General features: G+C 44.1%; 1 protein-coding gene across 1 annotated transcript; it reads right to left on the bottom strand.

Annotated features, from left to right (window-relative positions):
• Window positions 1-3,073: 3,073 nt before the first annotated feature.
• On the bottom strand, window positions 3,074-16,257 carry HAL (histidine ammonia-lyase). Its single transcript, XM_065843336.2, has 20 exons — window positions 15,898-16,257; window positions 15,424-15,484; window positions 15,225-15,252; window positions 14,851-14,925; window positions 14,680-14,752; window positions 14,530-14,596; window positions 14,295-14,332; window positions 14,090-14,215; window positions 12,663-12,802; window positions 11,872-11,919; window positions 11,309-11,456; window positions 11,129-11,224; window positions 10,952-11,010; window positions 10,057-10,137; window positions 8,966-9,031; window positions 8,706-8,871; window positions 6,173-6,307; window positions 4,989-5,097; window positions 4,827-4,896; window positions 3,074-3,854 (listed from the first exon to the last, which is right to left on the bottom strand). Exons 1-20 carry the CDS (start codon window positions 16,142-16,144, stop codon window positions 3,705-3,707), a joined length of 1,983 nt encoding a protein of 660 aa, XP_065699408.1. The 5' UTR covers window positions 16,145-16,257; the 3' UTR covers window positions 3,074-3,704.
• Window positions 16,258-17,367: the final 1,110 nt, after the last annotated feature.

Consider the following 17,367-nt stretch of genomic DNA (forward strand, 5'->3'; position numbering starts at 1 on the left):
TCTGGTGCATCTTTACGTCTGTTGTTCTTCTCTTCACCACATGAAAATAATTTTTAATTGTATCAATTAGAAATAAGACAGTTTGCAAATATGGTTTCCTATACACTTTTAATCTATAGAACTACTATATTTGAAAGTAGCCCCAACAAACCACCAATGAATGAAGGCATTTGCATCCAGGTTAAGATTTATTGGGAAGAATGATGTTAAGTAACCTGCGATGGAGAGCCGGGGGCTCAGGTGCGCACATTTGGGATGGCCTTTGGTGGTGCTGGGAGGCCACAGCATCCTGAGGAAACACTCATAGCTCCTGGGTCTGCTCAGTCTCAAACTCAGCAGATACCAGGAACCACAGTCATGGTGGGAAGCACAGTGTCTTTCCAAAATACCGAGTCTCCTGGTTTCTGAGGACCTGACACTCAGCAGGAGCCAGCAGCTGGGAGCCCAGCAAGGTGCTGCTTATCAGCTGGTCTTGCCTTGCTGAGGGTCTCAGCTCCTTTGGGGCTGTAGAGGCACAAGGAAAAGAAGGTGAGAAAAATGCGATCAGGTACACTACTCACCGGGCTGCCGAAAGTTGGAGCACACTGTTGGCTATGGGTTGAATTAGGTCTACTATTATAAATCAATGGTGCCAAAATCTTACAGTTTACCCCTCGTGGCAGTTAGCCCAGCGAGGTTATGGCCTGGTGAGTACAGCCAACCTCTCAACTTTTAATCATCTTGAAACTTAGAAGAAGAACACTTGCAATCTCATACAGAAGTTCCAAAAAGACCTGATCTCATTTATTCTAGGCTGAATCTGAAATAACACAACACATGATTGTGCATGTAAGTTTGTGCTTCTGATGACAAGTATGATGACTCCTACTTGGAGCAACTTCAAAACTTAAAATCGTGGGGTTTTTTCAGCTACTATTTTTTTCTGGGGCTTGAAACATCATTTGAGGATGTGGTATGTACAAAAAAGGATGATACAGCTCTGGAGCTGAAGCTGCTGCAGTGTTTAAGCAGAGTCTGGGGAAGGGAGAGTCTCTGCACACTGGCTGAGGCTTTTCTTCAACTTTTGAAATGGACAGTGGCTGCAGAACCAAAAAGGCAGGTGAAGTCATAAAACTACACCTGACGAGCATGAAGAACTTGGCATCAACGATTATTATTGATATAAGCAGGTGACATAACTTCTGGTACAAATGGCTTTAGTGACCCAGACTGCTGAGGAAGGACAACAGTCTCATTCTGCTTAAAAGATATTTGAAAGCCATTACAAACATGTATGAGCTTCATTGTGACCTTCTGATCTCCCTGAACCTTGGCCACATCCGCTAACAACCAAAATATGTAAGCTACCCCAAGCAGTATATTTTCTCCTGCTTTATTTGAGCCTGGCTAGCCAAAAGATCAGTTTTCAAACCAATTCAGTGGCATTCCTGCCACTAGACGTGTTTTCCTGCAAGCAGATGTTGCACCAGTTGTGAGCATGGACCTTTGTTTTTGTAGGGCTGGGAAGAACACCTGAGGTATGTGATTGCACAGTCCGTTCTGCCCAGGAGGGTACTTGTGAATAGCATTTATGCAGGCAGTTGGCAAAAGCTGTCTGGGTACGAGCACGGGCATCTCTGAAATGCAGCTGGTGTGGTGCCTCTTAGCTTAGCGTGGGTGCGAAGCTGAGGCCACCCTGCTGCAGCATGTGCTGGTGCTTCCTTGGTCTCAGGCAGCCCAAAGTGGAGATGAGCAAGAAGCAATGCCCAGCACCTCCTCTCTGAAGTGCTGAAGGCATTTGAGAGCCCAAGGTTGCATAAGGAAAACCTCAAATATCCTCTTGCTGGAAAGGAATAAGCATTCGTGGCCTGAAACTACTAATGTGGGAGGATTCTGCTCTCGTGAACAAGGTCTGATGAGAACATCAAACCATGTACTTGCCCAACAAGCTTGGCTGAATCCAGTAGCCATTGGGGAGTCCACCCCAGGGCTGTAATCAGTGGCAGATTTGCAGTTAGAGGATGTGGTTATACTTCAGTGGTGTGGCTGGCTTAAGTGGTTCCTGATGGCCCGCTGTGCAGTCCTTGCCAGGGAAGGCACACCAGACTGAAACATAGGAAGATTTTATTTCGTTGTTTTCAGTGTGGCTCACGTCAGTGATAACATTCATCATGCTGGCTCCCACCACAGTTGGGAACAGGACGTAGGTAACTGCGTGGTGGGTAGGAACTTCTGCTGGCTTTGCTGCTGAGGGAACCATATTGTTTAGCTGTAACATGAGGCTGAAGGAAAATGTCTGACCCTACAAGGTATAAGCCTGGCTGTTCGTTCTCACACTTGATTTTAATTAATACCTGATTTTATACAAAATGGAAGAGCTTCAGGGGGAGATTGAGATACGCCTGCTGCAGAGACCCTCAAGCTGTAACGGTCAGGGCTTACTTGGCACGTGAGGGGGAGACAGAGGCTGGAGATGCTGCACATCAGGCACAGAAGGAAGGAGCTGAACTGAGAGCTCACACGCCATGGGTGGGTACTCTAGTTCCCAGGTCTTCTGGCCAAGTTAGGTGTCTCCTTGCCATCTTGCCAACAGGCAGGAGTCCTTTCCTCAGGTCACACTGAACACAGCAGGTCTCAGACACACGAGGGCAGCCCCACACTAGTGCTTCGGCTGCCCCTTGCAGCAGAGCCAGCAGCCTGGGGAGATTCCAGCCCGTGGTGAACCCCGTGCAGCCGTGGGTGTCAGGCCAGCAGTGCCGAACCTGTTGGTGGTTAACCAGCCTGTGTGTGTCCAAGTGAAGTTTAAGTCCTGACTCTTCCCTTGCAGAATGAGTCCTGTGCCAGAGGTCAGTGCTGTAACATGGAACACGGTGTGACACAAGTCACTCCGTGGAGATGGGGCTCTCGACAGCCAGACAGCTGCCTGGCAAGCCATGGGAGTGCTGATCTCGCACTGGTTCATATCCACCACTCCTACACCACCTCTTCCTCCCCCTTTTCTGGCCCCTGTCCCACCTGCCCTCCTTATTTCTCTGCTAAACTTTTGCTTTACATTTTCATCATCACACATGACAGGAAAAGAGATTGCTACAGCTGTATGTGAAGCCTCAATTTATTTATTGCAGGTGTAAGCCCATAGCTCTTAGAAAGCTGCATTAAGTGCAGTCCATCACCGGAGTACAATATATTTGTTCTGGAGCTATGATCTCCGTAGCACATTTTTATGCATACATATTTTCAGATTTCTGAAGCACCTGCTCTAAAATGCTCTTGCTATACAAGAACCTGTGCCTCATATATGATCTGTGAAAGAGAGGAGAACCAAGTGTAAAGATAACTTTTCTTGTGGCAGAATGAAGGGGACCATAGCAGTTATCCAAAGGAAAAAAAAAAAAGTGAGACTAGCAAATGTATGCTGATTGGTATCATTGGTACAAAGTGAAAACAAGTGAATAGCTGACAAAACATCCACTCGTTTCAGCAGGAGTCTGCACGTTTTTGGTTGAGAAGCTCAGGAAATTCAGCCAAAACCAGACTATTGTGACAAAGCTGTTTTTCACATGCGAGGAAAAGCAGTGAACCATTTCTCTACTATCTGTAGGTGCTCCTGAGATGGACAGTCAGGTCCTTTGTGTCACTTGGAGAAACCACGTTGATTTCTAGAAAAGCCACCCTTAGGCAAGGTCCTGGACAGGGATGTGCTCTGTACCATTTGCTCTGTACTCTTAAAGTTCATCCTGGTGCCCATGGTCATGACCAACACCTGTGTTCATTTCCAGTGATGCCAAGGAGAAGGCTGTTGGTGAAATGGGTCTCGATTCAGGGACGTGTTCCCTCCTGTACTTTTCAATGTAAGGCTCAGCCACTTCCCACACCTGTGAAACGAGAAAGTGAAACAGCAGAGTCAGAAGCAAAACAAAAGGTCAGGTCAGACATCAATGCACAAGTTCAGGAAACCCCATGGAAGAGTTAATGGGATGGAGGTGAGAATCATGGGCCTACAAAGATAAGTTGTGTGCAGTCAGCAGAACCAGAGAGGCAGCCAGAGTGAGGCTTTGGGAAGAGCATGTGGATGGATTTGGCAGGGGATGGTAAAAAATACAGCTCCAGGGGGATGAGGTGAAAGGATTCAAGGTGAAAACATTGCATCTTGTCTTGTTACCAGGTTAATGCTCTGTGTGCAATAGCTGGGAGAGGATCACTGTCACTTGCTACTAAAATCACTTGGTCATGAAGGGGATGGGGGAGCAAAATAGCAGCTGGCAAGGACAAAGAAAAAGGGAAGGGATGGTGGCTGAGATTTAAGGCAGAAAAGGATGATGTTCTACAGTCTTCTTTGTCTCTCCTCCTGCAAGGGCTGCAGGGCAAACTGCCTTGCAGAAGACAGGCTGGGATTTTCTTCTTCCATTTGCTTACTCTCCCCGATTATTCTGTTACTTATGTTTTACAAACAAACAAAAGAGATGGATCACATAGCTATACAAACACTTGGCCCAGGTTAACACATTTCTCCACTGCTCTTCCCTCACCCACATCCACCTATTGCTTCCAGTGGTCCACCAGCCCAAGGGCCTCAAGGCTGGGAAGCTCTCATTGCCCCAGGAATGAGGAACACTGTCTGGAGAGAGACCACCGAAGTCTTTGGAGATCTGCAGGGGTATAGGACCCTGCCTTCAAATGGTTCAAAGCTGGGCCTATGTCTGTGAACTCCTCCGACAGCATTAATAATGTAGGCTATTTATTACACAGGGCGACTTCAGGAATTAGTTTCTAAAGACGGGCCATTAAAAATAATGAAAACCAAATCTCAGAAAACCTGGTGGCTCATGCCCAAAGTCAACACTCACCTTCTGCTCCATGAGCAGCCTGTGAGCTGCTTCAATGTCTGGGGCCATGAAGCGATCCTTCATCCACGGCCTGTAACGAGACACATTTGTGAACATTGGCCAAACATTAACCACCACCGCCAGCAGCCGGTCTCCAGATGGGTGACCTCTGGGCGATCTTACCTCACCACGGAACGCACAAGGTCGTAGACCTTCTCCAATGGGGTTGTCGTTTTCAGAGGGCGTAGGAATTCAATGCCCTGGCAGGCTGCGAGCAGCTCAATAGCCAGAACTAGGAAATCAAAATGGTGAAAGGGATTTTTTGGCAGCTTAAGATGAGGTTTCCCTCATAAAGCTGTCCTTGGTGGTTGTTCTGGGTAACGCGATGTGGTTTCAGGTAATGTGAAAAGAGCAGCAGATCCTTGCACCTCAGAGAGGCAGCCCAGAAGCAGGATTGTATTATGGATGGTGCTGGGGGTCGTATGCAGCATTTTGGAAAGCAGATTTTAAGTAGTGTGCTGTACAGACTTTTCAGTGTACCAGGAACTCCTAGTTATCACAGTATTGAATCCTTAAAAATCTCTTCTAGGGCATCTTGAATACCCAAAGTAATGGGCATCATAAATCAGAAAAATTCTTTAGGACTGAGAAGAAGAAAAGGGCCTGAGCTATAAAAGTAAGTCTGCTCATAAAGCTTGCAAGAGCCCTGTGAAAGCCTTACTAAAATTACAGAGCTTTGGAAGACAGTCTTCTATCTGGAGAATTTTACACCATATCTGTGCACCTCACACATGATCGTTATTGGTATTGGGTCCTCATTTTCATGAGCCAATTCACCCAAGGAACTGGGAAAACAAACTGGATCTAGGACACATTCTTTCTCAACACATTGTTGAAACACACGGTTTCTCAAACTCATTTCCCTGCACACAAAAAAATGTATTTATATAAAACTAAATCTTCAGAGCATTCATATGTATAAATTCAAGTGAGCAAGTGAGTTCAGTATTTCTGTGCTGTGTATTACTCTGTTCTTTCTCTAACAACTGACACGATCTGCCAAATAAATAAATAAAAAGCAAGAGAGCTATCTGTCCTTGTAAGCAAGAAAGGAAAGTTTGGCAGAGTGTCCTGCAGTAAACAGTGTTGCAGTAAACTTAGTGCTGGATTTACCTCACTTCTGTTAGAAAGATCTGAATGCTTGTAAAATGTGTACTTAATAAAAATTTTTAGATAGTTCCTCCAGGTGTGTTAACTCTTTTTTTTTTTTTTCCTTAAAGTATATCTAAAAATATATTAACAGTATCTAATATCTTAATCTGGTTACATACATAAGGTCTGTCTGGAAAACAGAATTTTAATTTTACCTTGTTCCACATGTTCAATAACTCTCAAAGCTTTTCTTGCAGCCCATCCTCCCATGGACACGTGATCCTCCGTAGCAGCGCTGGTTGAGAGGGAGTCCACAGAAGAGGGGTGGCACAAGGCTTTGTTCTCAGAAACTGCAAAAACCCAGTGCAGTGAGTGTAGGACAGAATGGGCACAAGACAGCAGAAGCAATGGAGCAAAGAGCCCGTCCACCACCTCAGGTCCAGCTATCGCTCCTCTTTCAAGAAGGCATCCATACTTTACCTGAACTGAGTAATTTGTAATAAATACCTTGAAAACTAACATCCTCTCTGAGAACAGCAACCAATATCAGTCTTTAGGTGCAAATATTAACCAAATATAGAAAGACTGCTCACTCCTTCCCCTTCTCTGGGGTTGGGTTGCTTGGGCTCAAAGGCCTGATGAAAACTGAAGAAAAAAGAGTGGACAGCACAACTGAAATACAAGCCTGGTCTTGCCTGTTAGTCCAAGGCAACTCTTTGTAAAGAGCACTGGTTCCCTCTGTTTTCGATCACATATGCTGCCCTCCCGTGGTTTCAAGGGAAGAGCTAAAGATCAGCATCTGGTCTCTTCTCATCAGAGCTGAAGCACTTGCAGAACTTGCCCCAGGAGGATGCAGGAGCACGATACAAATCCTCTCCCACCCTCCTGGCCCCACTATGAGGCTGCCCATGTCCCTTCTCCAGGCATGAAAACCCATAAGGGTGAAAGTACTCTGGATATGAAAGCCAGGTGTGAGACCTGGAGTAAGTGTCTCAAGCTGCACCCAAAAGCAAGGGACATTTGGCTGCAGGAAGAGCTATAGGCACCATCCAATAACAATTTGAGGTTGAAAATTGCTCTTTAGAAGAGAAGAAACAAAGTCTGCGTTCACAGTGCTCTGGCTGTATGCAGACCTTTTCTTTCCAAAGCCCAGCAGGATGCAGCGGAATGCCCTCGACAAATTAGGGGCTTCAGAAAAGCAACAAGAGCAACAGAGAGGTGGTGACACCAATTGCAAATAGGCTGGAGTGACACAGTCCAGGGCCAGAGCCCAGCTGGCACGTTTAGGAAGGCAACAGCAGGTCCTAGAGAGGCTGCACATGGCGACTGCAAACAGTTTGGTCTGGCAGGCACAGCGCTGCCAGAGAGGAAGGGACAGATGCATCCAGCAGTGTTGCAAAACACCTGCAAGTTTTTTGCAGTTTTGTCTGTTTACCCTGAGAGTGGACAACACTAACTGGCACACAAACACCTTAGAAACTGGCAGAGTGACTTAAAAATATTAGTAATACCTTGCTTAATAAAAAAAAAAAAAGGAGCTAAAACTTTTCTTTTAGAGAAACTCCTGGCTCTTTTGGACAGGGAAAGGTGATTTTAATTCATGGACCTGCGGGGTCACTGCAGCAATGAGTTTAGGAGGCAGGGCTTTAATTTTCATTCCCTGTGGCTGAAGCCATGAGTGCTCCAGAACCTCTCGCTCCAGACTACAGAAGTGAGCTGTGAAACTTGAAGCCAAGCAACAACTAACGCCTGGAGCCACCCCGAACTCTGCCCAGCCAAAAGGAAAAGTTTCCAGCCTTCAAAGAAGGGCATGAGCACTTCAGCTCCTTGTCCAGCCCCGCTTCCCAACACAGTCTCTCAGCAGGATTTCTTTGTTACATCAGTTTAGTTCATTGACTTTTTTTTTTCTGCAGGATGTTTATCTACACCTTTATTTGTCATCCTCTGTTTCTTTGTCTCTTTGCATCTCTTATAATTCACCCTCTGCTCATTCCATGATGGCTCATGCTTTCCTGAACCTATGAACTGTAATATCCCAGATGGAGCAGGCTTCTGGTTGCCTTAGGCACATGTACTAGAGGGAAAATGTACTAACGCTCATCTTTAGTGTGCTCCTCTGATGACCAGCCCTGGGAACTCCAGTCTCCTGCAGACTGTGAGTCTCACAGTGATGTACTGGCTGTCAAATGGAGACGACAAGTACTGAGGGCACCAGACCCAGCCTTGAGACAAGTGGTGTCTCCATGCTGGGGAGTGGTGAGGAACCCCTGCTTACAGATTCAAGCAGAGGTTCTAGGTTCAGCAGAGTGGCTCAGACAGATGTATGCTTGTTGCCTGCAATGTTTGCTGTTAATTAGAGCCCTCTCTGAGCTGATTTATAGGCTCCTGGGTACAGAGCTGTCACTGATTTTAACCAGAGCTCCTAGGCTGGTGACTGTAAATCAGAGTGCTCCCTGACAACCCCATAAAGATGCAAGCAGGCAAGTATTCCCACCAAAGTCCACCTAAGGGTTTGCATGCTCAGAGTACTATACATGCCCATGGGTCAGTGCAGAATAAAGAATCCCAAGCTGAAATAATTGCAACTGCACTCAACACTCAAAATTTTCACCCAGACAGCACAAAGCATGTGGAGAAGAGATGGAAAACATGGTGAGATGCCTTTGTATCTACTGTCAAATCACAACTGTCTCAATATAAATTGGTCTTCCTAGCTTGCTATCTTCATGATAATGCTTAAGTACTCACCCAGGGCAGCTGCTGTGCAGTGTGCAATCATGAAGCCAGAGTTCAGACCTCCTTCAGTGACTAAAAATGCAGGCAGTTCACTGAGTGAGGGGTTGCAGAGCCTCTCAATTCTTCTTTCACTAATTGCAGCAAGTTCGTGCACACCGATTGCCAAATAGTCCAGAGCCTACAAAAGATCTCATGAAACCAGATGACAGAAAACAAACAAACCAGCCCAAAAAATAAACTTTTTTTTTTTTCCCCTCCAAATGGTTAATTACCTTTGCAGGATATTCACCATGGAAATTTCCTCCAGAAATGGTCTCTGCTCTTTCAGCAAACACCATCTTTAAGGATAAGTTAAGGCATAAACATGAGTGAAATACAGTTTAAATGACAGATAACTGCCAGTATCCAGAATATCATAATTGTTTGTGCTAACAGGCTTTTATTTGCAAGCACATTATACTACATCCGTTTGTTGACTTGTCAGAAAATGAAGACCCAATCTCAATTCTCCAAACTTGTAGATACAGTTTGGACATGTATTTTTTCAAACAGACTACTACATAAAATGAAGTCCTTGATTGAGGGGGGCGGGAAGGGCAGGGAACTATTAGGGGTGCAAAGAAACACACATGTTTGGATTCTAGTATAGTTTCCCCATTCCTCAGCAGATTCTCTTTAGGGCAGATGTAATTTTGGACAGGTTACAAGCAGGAATGCTGATCAGCTATTGATATGATGTTACGTACAGCATCTTTATACTACCGAGGGAAATCCAGCCTTGCTCAGTGCCGGTACCAGACCTGTGCAGAGAGTTTACAGGCTGAGCTGCGATGAGGCTTTTTGTCTGCCCTCTCTGACAGAGGACTAATCTTTCTCTGGAGTGCAGGTTTCACTCCTACTGCACCACCAAATGTTTCATACAAGTCACCATCCAGGTCCATTTGGCTGCCAAGCCCCACCTACCTAATATTCAATATAAGCATACAGAATCTCACCTAGGAAGCATGACACTAAGCCAGGGGTGTCAAACTCATCTTTGTAGGAGTAGTTACATTTATACAGTCCTAAAATAACATTCAGTCTTTTGAAGGCAACTGACAAGCTGATGTGGCCCCTGGTGAAAATAAGTTTGACAGCCCTGCGCTCAGCCGTGTGCACACATTGTTTCCTTGGCCAACACACACTCGCATGCACCAATGCAGACATGGGTAAGGGAAGAGAGGTTGCTGTCATAACCAAAGGTAGTTATTGTCTGAAACCAGTTATTACTTTTTTGCCTTCTGTGCAAATAATTTTTGAGAAGAAAGAGAGAAAAAAGGCCAAGCAAAATATTACACAGAAATAAAGTTATCCAAAAAGATACAGGGTTGTCTGTGGCACTGTTGATTTCAGTCATCATGATGTCCTTCACGAAAGCAATTGTATCATTTACAATGCCGTGGACCTAGAACAAAAGACATTAGCACCCAAATTTAGGGTTTACACTTAGTTCATCTTGGGCATGCTGGCCAAGCTGCAGGCACTCTCCCATTACCCCAGTCTATAACATCCACACATGAAGATGGCGTTGGATTTGCTCTTAAAATCAGAAGCATCGCTGTGGAACAGTGCTCATCCAAGACAACTGAAAGACTGTATTTAATTTTAATATGGCAATATTGCTAAAAGGGTGATTTGATTACATCATTCTTTACTTGTTTGGGTTGGTTTACCATAAATGGAAAATACTTAGACAGTGGCAGAACGGCTAGTAGGGGAGAAGTAACCTTCCAAAGGCCCCACAGAAAACATTCTCATTAATTAATTAACTTTCATTAATTCCATTGTTTTAATAGCTTTGCTCATGTTAAAACTCATGGGATGGAGTTCTTCCAGCATGTTTGAGATACTACTGGTAGATGAACAGCCTGCCACTCTGGTTGTTTCTGGAAACACCTTTCTGCACTCCACCATCTTAGCAGCAATGCAGAAGAAATGCCCTACAAAGCCTGCAAGTGTGGAAACCAGCATGTTCCCCCTGCTTCTGATGCCTGACCCCTTTCAGATCTGAACACGGCTTTGTTAGATGCTGCCTGATAGCTGCATGCATGGGATCCATTAATTACACATCTCCATTAATACTATCTTTGAAGTGAGGGGGAAGCAAAATAAAACCACTTCCTCTAATGGAGTCAGACAGTGCATATTTGGCCATATTTCTGATGTGGGAACCTCGCCATCATTTATGTAGTGCTACAAAAGGAAATAAAAGTTTTTACCTGAGGGCAGCAGCGCATTGTGTATGCATCCTGAACTCGGTCACAGAACCTATGGCTCTCTAGAAGGAACAAGGAAGGAAAAAAATTAATATTCCTCACACGAAAGCATATGCGCTGCTGCTGAAAGACCCAGTCGGACCTGTGTAACCTGGAAGGGTGAAGGTTAAGATTGTTCACCTGCTATTTCTGATGGATGATGGTCAGAATCTAGAAGGGATCGGAATCGAAATGCCACTTCAGCCTGCCCTCGGTGTGGGCGCACTGCGTGGATATCTAGTAAAACAAGTCAGACTGTTAGGTTTTGCTCCTCTTGGCAATGGCTGTTAAGCAAACAGAGGTGAAAGGCCCAGTACCCACCAGTGTCAAAGGCCCTCGTTGTACCCTTCAGGACTTCAAGCGTAAGGGCAGCGATTATGTCAGCTTGTCTGGCTATAGCACTGGCTCTTTCAACTGCTTCGCATCCCAGCGAGGTGATCATTTGTGTCCCATTGATGAGGGCCAGACCCTGAAAAGAGAGAGCTGATGTTCACCAAATTCATTGTGGCTATTCCACATGTGATGATAATCACCCACCTCTGTGTGAATTCTCCTTCTCATATAAATGTGTTAAAGACTTCTGCTTAGCTTCCTGGGTCATCCCAAAATCACAAAATCCATTGCTTGACTGGGTATCTTTGCCACATAGACTGGCAATGTTCATCACCCCAGTAAGTCATCACAGACATCCTTGGAGCTCCAGTAGTTCCAAACAAGAGGTTTATTTAATGTCGATCCCACTACCGATAATACCTCATTAATAACCTTCTGGAGCTTGATTTAAAATGACTGTTAATTCATTTCAGGCTTACAATGTAAGTATAAAGCACCTAGTGACTGACAATGCTTGTTTTCCTTCAGCTGGCTTCATTATACTTTATTACCTCTTTTGGTTTCAAGGTAATTGGTCTCAGACTATGGGCTTCCAGGACCTGTGAAGAAGTTTAATGACAAGGTAATTAATGAAAAAAGTTTTTCAGTAATTCAGTCATCAAAGCTTTTAAATCTTAAATGTTTCCATAAATAAAAATATTAACAAATTCCTTAAGTGAAGGGAGAAAAAGAACTCTATATCACAAACATTTAAAATATTTTTTTTCTGCTAGGCCAAAATAAAGAAAAGCATTTTTGGTCTTCCAAACTTTCACCTCATTTCCCATTGCCAGCAAAAGAAGGTAGTAGGAGCAATAAAGTGAGATACTGTCACAGCCTATTAATGTCTTGGCCTGGTTTTGGTTAAAACAAGATCAAATGTCTTCTAGTGAATTTTCCTTTCATCTAAGTCCTTCTAAGTAACTGCATTTTTCTGAAGCTGGTTGCATGTTTTTCAGACAGTGTGCACTCCAGAGCTGATAACACCTGATGTTTATATTTTTACTGAGCTAACGGTAGGAACAGTAGGCAGAAAAGGCCCATGTTTATATTTATTGTTACAACAGCCAAGGTCACTGATAGACCTCTTATGTTCCACAAGTGAGAGTTTGTAAAAGGGTCATACTTGCAGGGAGGGGTGGGCAGAACAGGTGACCCAAACTGACCGACAAGGTATTCTACGTACAACCATACTCAGTGTGAAGCTCTCGCTCAAGGCTACACACTATTTGGCAAACGAGCCAGCTAGCAGAAAAAACAAAACAAAACAAAACAAACAAATAATCAGGTGCATGAACCTTACATATTTAGCATCAGCCCAGCCACTCTTTGGGGACCACATCTTTCCCTCTCCAATTAATCCCAGAGCGAGATGAGAGAGGGGGGCCAAGTCTCCACTGGCTCCAACTGTCCCTTTCTCAGGAATATAAGGAAGGCAGGATGCTAGAAAGAAAACAAAAAGGACTCCTGTTAGAGCTTCCCTTCAATATGCTCCTTGGAAAACAGAGAAGCCAGCACATGAGTGTGGTCACAGTAACATCCTGCCACCACGGTCAATGGCACCAGCAGGACTACTCTTGTTGCAGACTGGAATTTACCTCTGTTCACAGGCTAGCTACAGTTTATAAAGAAATAATTTCCCTTCTGCATTTAGTTCTGGAGTGGGGTGACCACAGCCTGGGGTGACTGCATCTACAGCCACACAGCCAGGCAGGTAAAACATCGCTCCCCTCAGCCCTCCATCACAAGGTGACCACCTGGTATGGACAAAGCTATCTCTTCTTTTCTCACTCCACTAAACATTGGGTAACACCTAAAAATCATCTTTGAACCCTCTTCCCCACAACCCACTGAGCACTGAATGTGTGAAAATGAAGAAACTGAGCCCAAGGAACTGCGGAAAAAGTAGGGGAGGGATCACCAGTCTGTTTCTCTTCTTTTGCAGAGCTGAACGCTGAATTGCAGCTCCTTCACCCTCTATGGGAAGAGGAAGAGGAGGAGGGTGTACCAGAGGTCACCACTGCATGGAGAAGGTGCTCTTTGCTTGTCACTAGGATGCCTCACCAGAGGGACCATTAACGGACAGCAGGTAATGAATGGCACAGCCACTCCTTTGGTTTCCTCACCGCAGCATCTGGCAAGGCCACCCAGCTTCAACTGCTCTCACAGCCATGGCCATGTGAGCTGCTGACCAGCCATGGGCTCCTGCATGGCTGCCTTGTAACCCTCGCTCACGAACATTTGTGCAGGTCTCAGAGGGTCTACTCCTAAAAACAGGTGCTGCTCAAGCAGGTGTGCCTGACAAACACCAACATGTGCAGTTCTATGTGATAATAGCTCCACCCCAAAATTCTGGCATCCCTGAAGATGGTGGCACATGCCACAGGACAAAGATTAGAGACTTGAGGCTTTGTAGAAGAACTTTTCCAGAGTCGCAGTCATGCTCTTAGTCAGGCTTAGTCTTAAACTAGTTACTTTCCCTCTCAGAAGCTCATTCCCCAAACTCCTAATTGTTGTATCCCTTTATCTCAGCCTTTCCTGTCACTTCTGCCCACACCACACGTTCAACAGAGGAATGGTCTCTACCCATGATCTTCTACAGGATCAGTCACAGCTGAGCTTTGTTCCTGATCTTTCACAACTACCAACATTCATAGTTTGATCCATTTAACAAAACCATCAAAAGAAAAAAAAAAAAGAAAATAGGATTTTCTTTAAACATCTTTTTACCATTAAATGCTTCAATAACTTGCTGGAGCGTTTCTAGGGATATTCCACTGTATCCTTTTGCTAGGACATTGATCCTCAACGCCAACAGCATGCGAGATCTCTCTGGGCTCAAAGGTTTCCCCACACCTGAAACAGACACCCTCTCGGTTACTAACCCACTACCAACAGTGGCAGAAAAGGGAAACATCACACAGTTTCTCATTACCTGCAGAATGTGAACGAACCAAGTTCACTTGAAGATCCCTACAGGGGAAAAAAAAAAAAAAAAAAAGAGTAAAACCACAAATAAGATTTGTCAGGTTTTATTTTGCACAGAACAGAGGGAAATGTAGAAGCAGCCCTTTCATCTAACCACAGGGTATAAATGTACAAGGTCAAACTGTTCCCTTATCTTCCTTTCCTGAAATGAAAGGATGGAGAAAGCCACACACACAACTTACCTCAGCTTACTGTTTGGGATGACGGTCCTGGCAAACTTCCCAAACCCCGTGGTGATTCCATAAACAACTGCAAGAAATGTACACTACTGGTTAAGGAGGGAACCCGACAAAGATTTCTAAACTATTAATAATTAGAGGAAAAATATTTACTTGTCTGTTCCTTTATGATCCTTTCAATCACTTCTCGTGATTGTTTGACTTTAGCCTCAGCTTCAGGTGTGAGCTAAAACATGAGTAGTTTAAATATTAGTTTATCTGTCATTATTTAATTGTAGAAAGATAAACATGTAATTTTTAGCTGGGTTTGTTCAAAATCTTTACCTTTATCTTGTAGAGCCCCTTTCCTAGATCGACCAAGTCCTCTGTTGTTAAGCTGTTGCCATCTAAAGAAATATACTAAACCAAAGAGCCACCTTTTAGTTTGGGATATGTGTAAGTATAAAGTTGCTTAATGATCAGAATTAAAACCAAACAAAACAACTAACCAAAACCCAGTCAAAACTCAGCAATGAGAGAAAGCTCACTCACATTTTTGGTAAGACAGGAACTCCCTAACAAAAGCATAATAAACACATTAGATTCCTAGACCCAGCTAATCTATTAGCCCCTGAATGCAGCAGTGCCTCAGCTCTCGGCATGTTTTGGTGAATAAGCAGGATTTGTTACCCAGTTGTAAAATTGTTGGTGATTCCTACCTGTTCTGGTTCTCTGTATTTGCTGTATCTGAAAGTTCTGTAAAGGAAAATAGAGGGTAAACAGGATTTCACAGGTAGTGACCATTCGATTACAGTTGGCAACATGTTTTAAGAATGAAGGAACACTAAAAGAACAGGGAAATCTAGAATATTGTGAATCTGGAATTATAAAAAGTTCAAAGTGCTCAAAAAAGGATACAAATGAACTCCTTCCGGCTGAGATGGTATGAAATCTGGAGACATTATATCTCCTTCTATAACTAGAAGAAATAGGCAGAATACACACAAACAGGATTAAATTGCGTTCATTACCATACATAGCAGTAAAAATTCTAATTTGCAGTTACCAGCACTGAACATCTTTGTATGCTTGTAGGAGAACAAGGTAGTATGTATTTATTTGAGGTACTCTAAAAGCAAAAGCAGAACAGCCCAATCCAAGCATATACTATACATGACATCATAAACAGATGATGCATATAGAATCCTGTACCTTCTAAACCTTATACACTTCTGCTTCTAAAACCTAAATATTCCTAAAGCATTTTGGCATTTTTCCGTAAAAATTGTAGACACTATCTCAGACACAATTTTAGACAAACTGAGTCACAGTTTGCAGACTCGCATGCCAATGCAAGTCGCTCTGTGATGTATTGCTTGTGGCTTCGCTTACCAACTTCAACAAACTCATTGTCCTCTAGAGCATCCTCCACCGTATCATCAAGATCCAGCAGCCCAAGTCCTTTGCACCTTCGCACGTAGAATTTTACTTCTTCCACTGAGGCAAATCCCCCATTGTCGGGTTTGTTTTTCATGTACCGTCTCACAGCTTCCTTCCCCAGCCACCTGATGGTGTTGGTGCAGCTTCGGCACGGCACCGCCAGCCATTCTCCTCGGACATGCACGGTGTACCTCGGCATGCTTCCGCTCCAAAACTGACCCTTTTCAGAGAAGGGCTGCAGCGTGCAGCAGTTTTAGATTTACCATGTGATGACCTGAAGAGCAGCATCTAGCTGGAGTCCAGTGTTGCAATCAGAAGCAAAATCCCCACTTTTGCAAATAAGTGAGATCGATGTATTCGGCTGACTTCATCCAATCAAACCAAACCCAGGGAGCACACCCTTTTCATAGAAAGGCAAAACCACTCCCAGCTATTGCCACAGGAAATTTTTTCCAAAGATCACATCAGGAATACAGAAATGAAAAATCAGGAGCTGAAGCTTATATACCAAGAAAAGATTAAGAAATCAGACTAAGCTGGGATGCAATTGTTCTAAAAACTTCAGGGTTTAACACGAGTTGAGAGTTGGCACCTGGCAGTAGATCACACTAATGAAAACCTCCATGAGGGACATGGCTGGAAGATGGTCAGCCCATTATTATGGGTTGCTCATGGCTGCTAAGATTGAAAGGAGACTGGATTATACTGCTTTTATATCTCTATTCAGAGTAAGATACAAGCAAGGCAGTGGAGGAAGCAAGCCTGCTGCTCTCAGTCCCATACTAAAGTTTTGAGATGATAATTTTGTATTGTAGGTGAGAAAAGAGTTCAGGAATTTCCATTGACCTTTCCCTTCTGCTCCGGAAAATTTTGCTGCACCAGGCAGCAACAAATATTAGGCCACACCTGCATGGCAGCAAGCCTGGTGCTGCTATATCATGCTTCTTTTGCAGGCAGATGCAAAAGAGAAAATATGTGGAGAAATACCTTTTAAGAAGGTACAAAAATAAAGTTAGGCAATAACCATCTCTACACAGAAACCGCAGATACCTTTGTCTTCAAAGGCAAGAACAACTCAGTCCATGTTCCCCACAATAGTGTTCCCAGATCAAGGGACTACTATAAAGTGTATTTACTGGGGGGAATTATTGTAGGGAATTTTAACTAGACACCCATCGGTGGAAGTGTCTGTGTGGGAGATGCTGTTCCAGCAGAGCAGGACACCACTAGTGAGAGCCATGACTGACACTGTTTCTTTTTTCTGAAACCAGGATTATCTGACAGCATGAACTCCGACTGTCAAATCACTGTATATGATATATGGGCTTTTATGACAAAATGTTACCCCAAAACTAGTAACTTAAAACATTTCTAAAACAAAGGAGTTTTCAATACCCCTTCCTCCCACCAGAGCCTCACCTG

The sequence above is a fragment of the Patagioenas fasciata genome, chromosome 1 (assembly GCF_037038585.1).
Source record: "Patagioenas fasciata isolate bPatFas1 chromosome 1, bPatFas1.hap1, whole genome shotgun sequence".
Lineage (NCBI taxonomy): Eukaryota > Metazoa > Chordata > Aves > Columbiformes > Columbidae > Patagioenas > Patagioenas fasciata.

Coding starts and splice junctions, on each gene's coding strand:
- HAL (XM_065843336.2), bottom strand. CDS start 16,144: ATGCCGAGGTACACCGTGCATGTCCGAGGAGAATGGCTGGCGGTGCCG. Junction 15,253..15,423: donor CAGCCGGAAGGAGTTCATTT/GTATCCTTTTTT, acceptor CAGAACTTTCAG/ATACAGCAAATACAGAGAAC. Junction 14,216..14,294: donor GGTTCGTTCACATTCTGCAG/GTAATGAGAAAC, acceptor TGTCTGTTTCAG/GTGTGGGGAAACCTTTGAGC.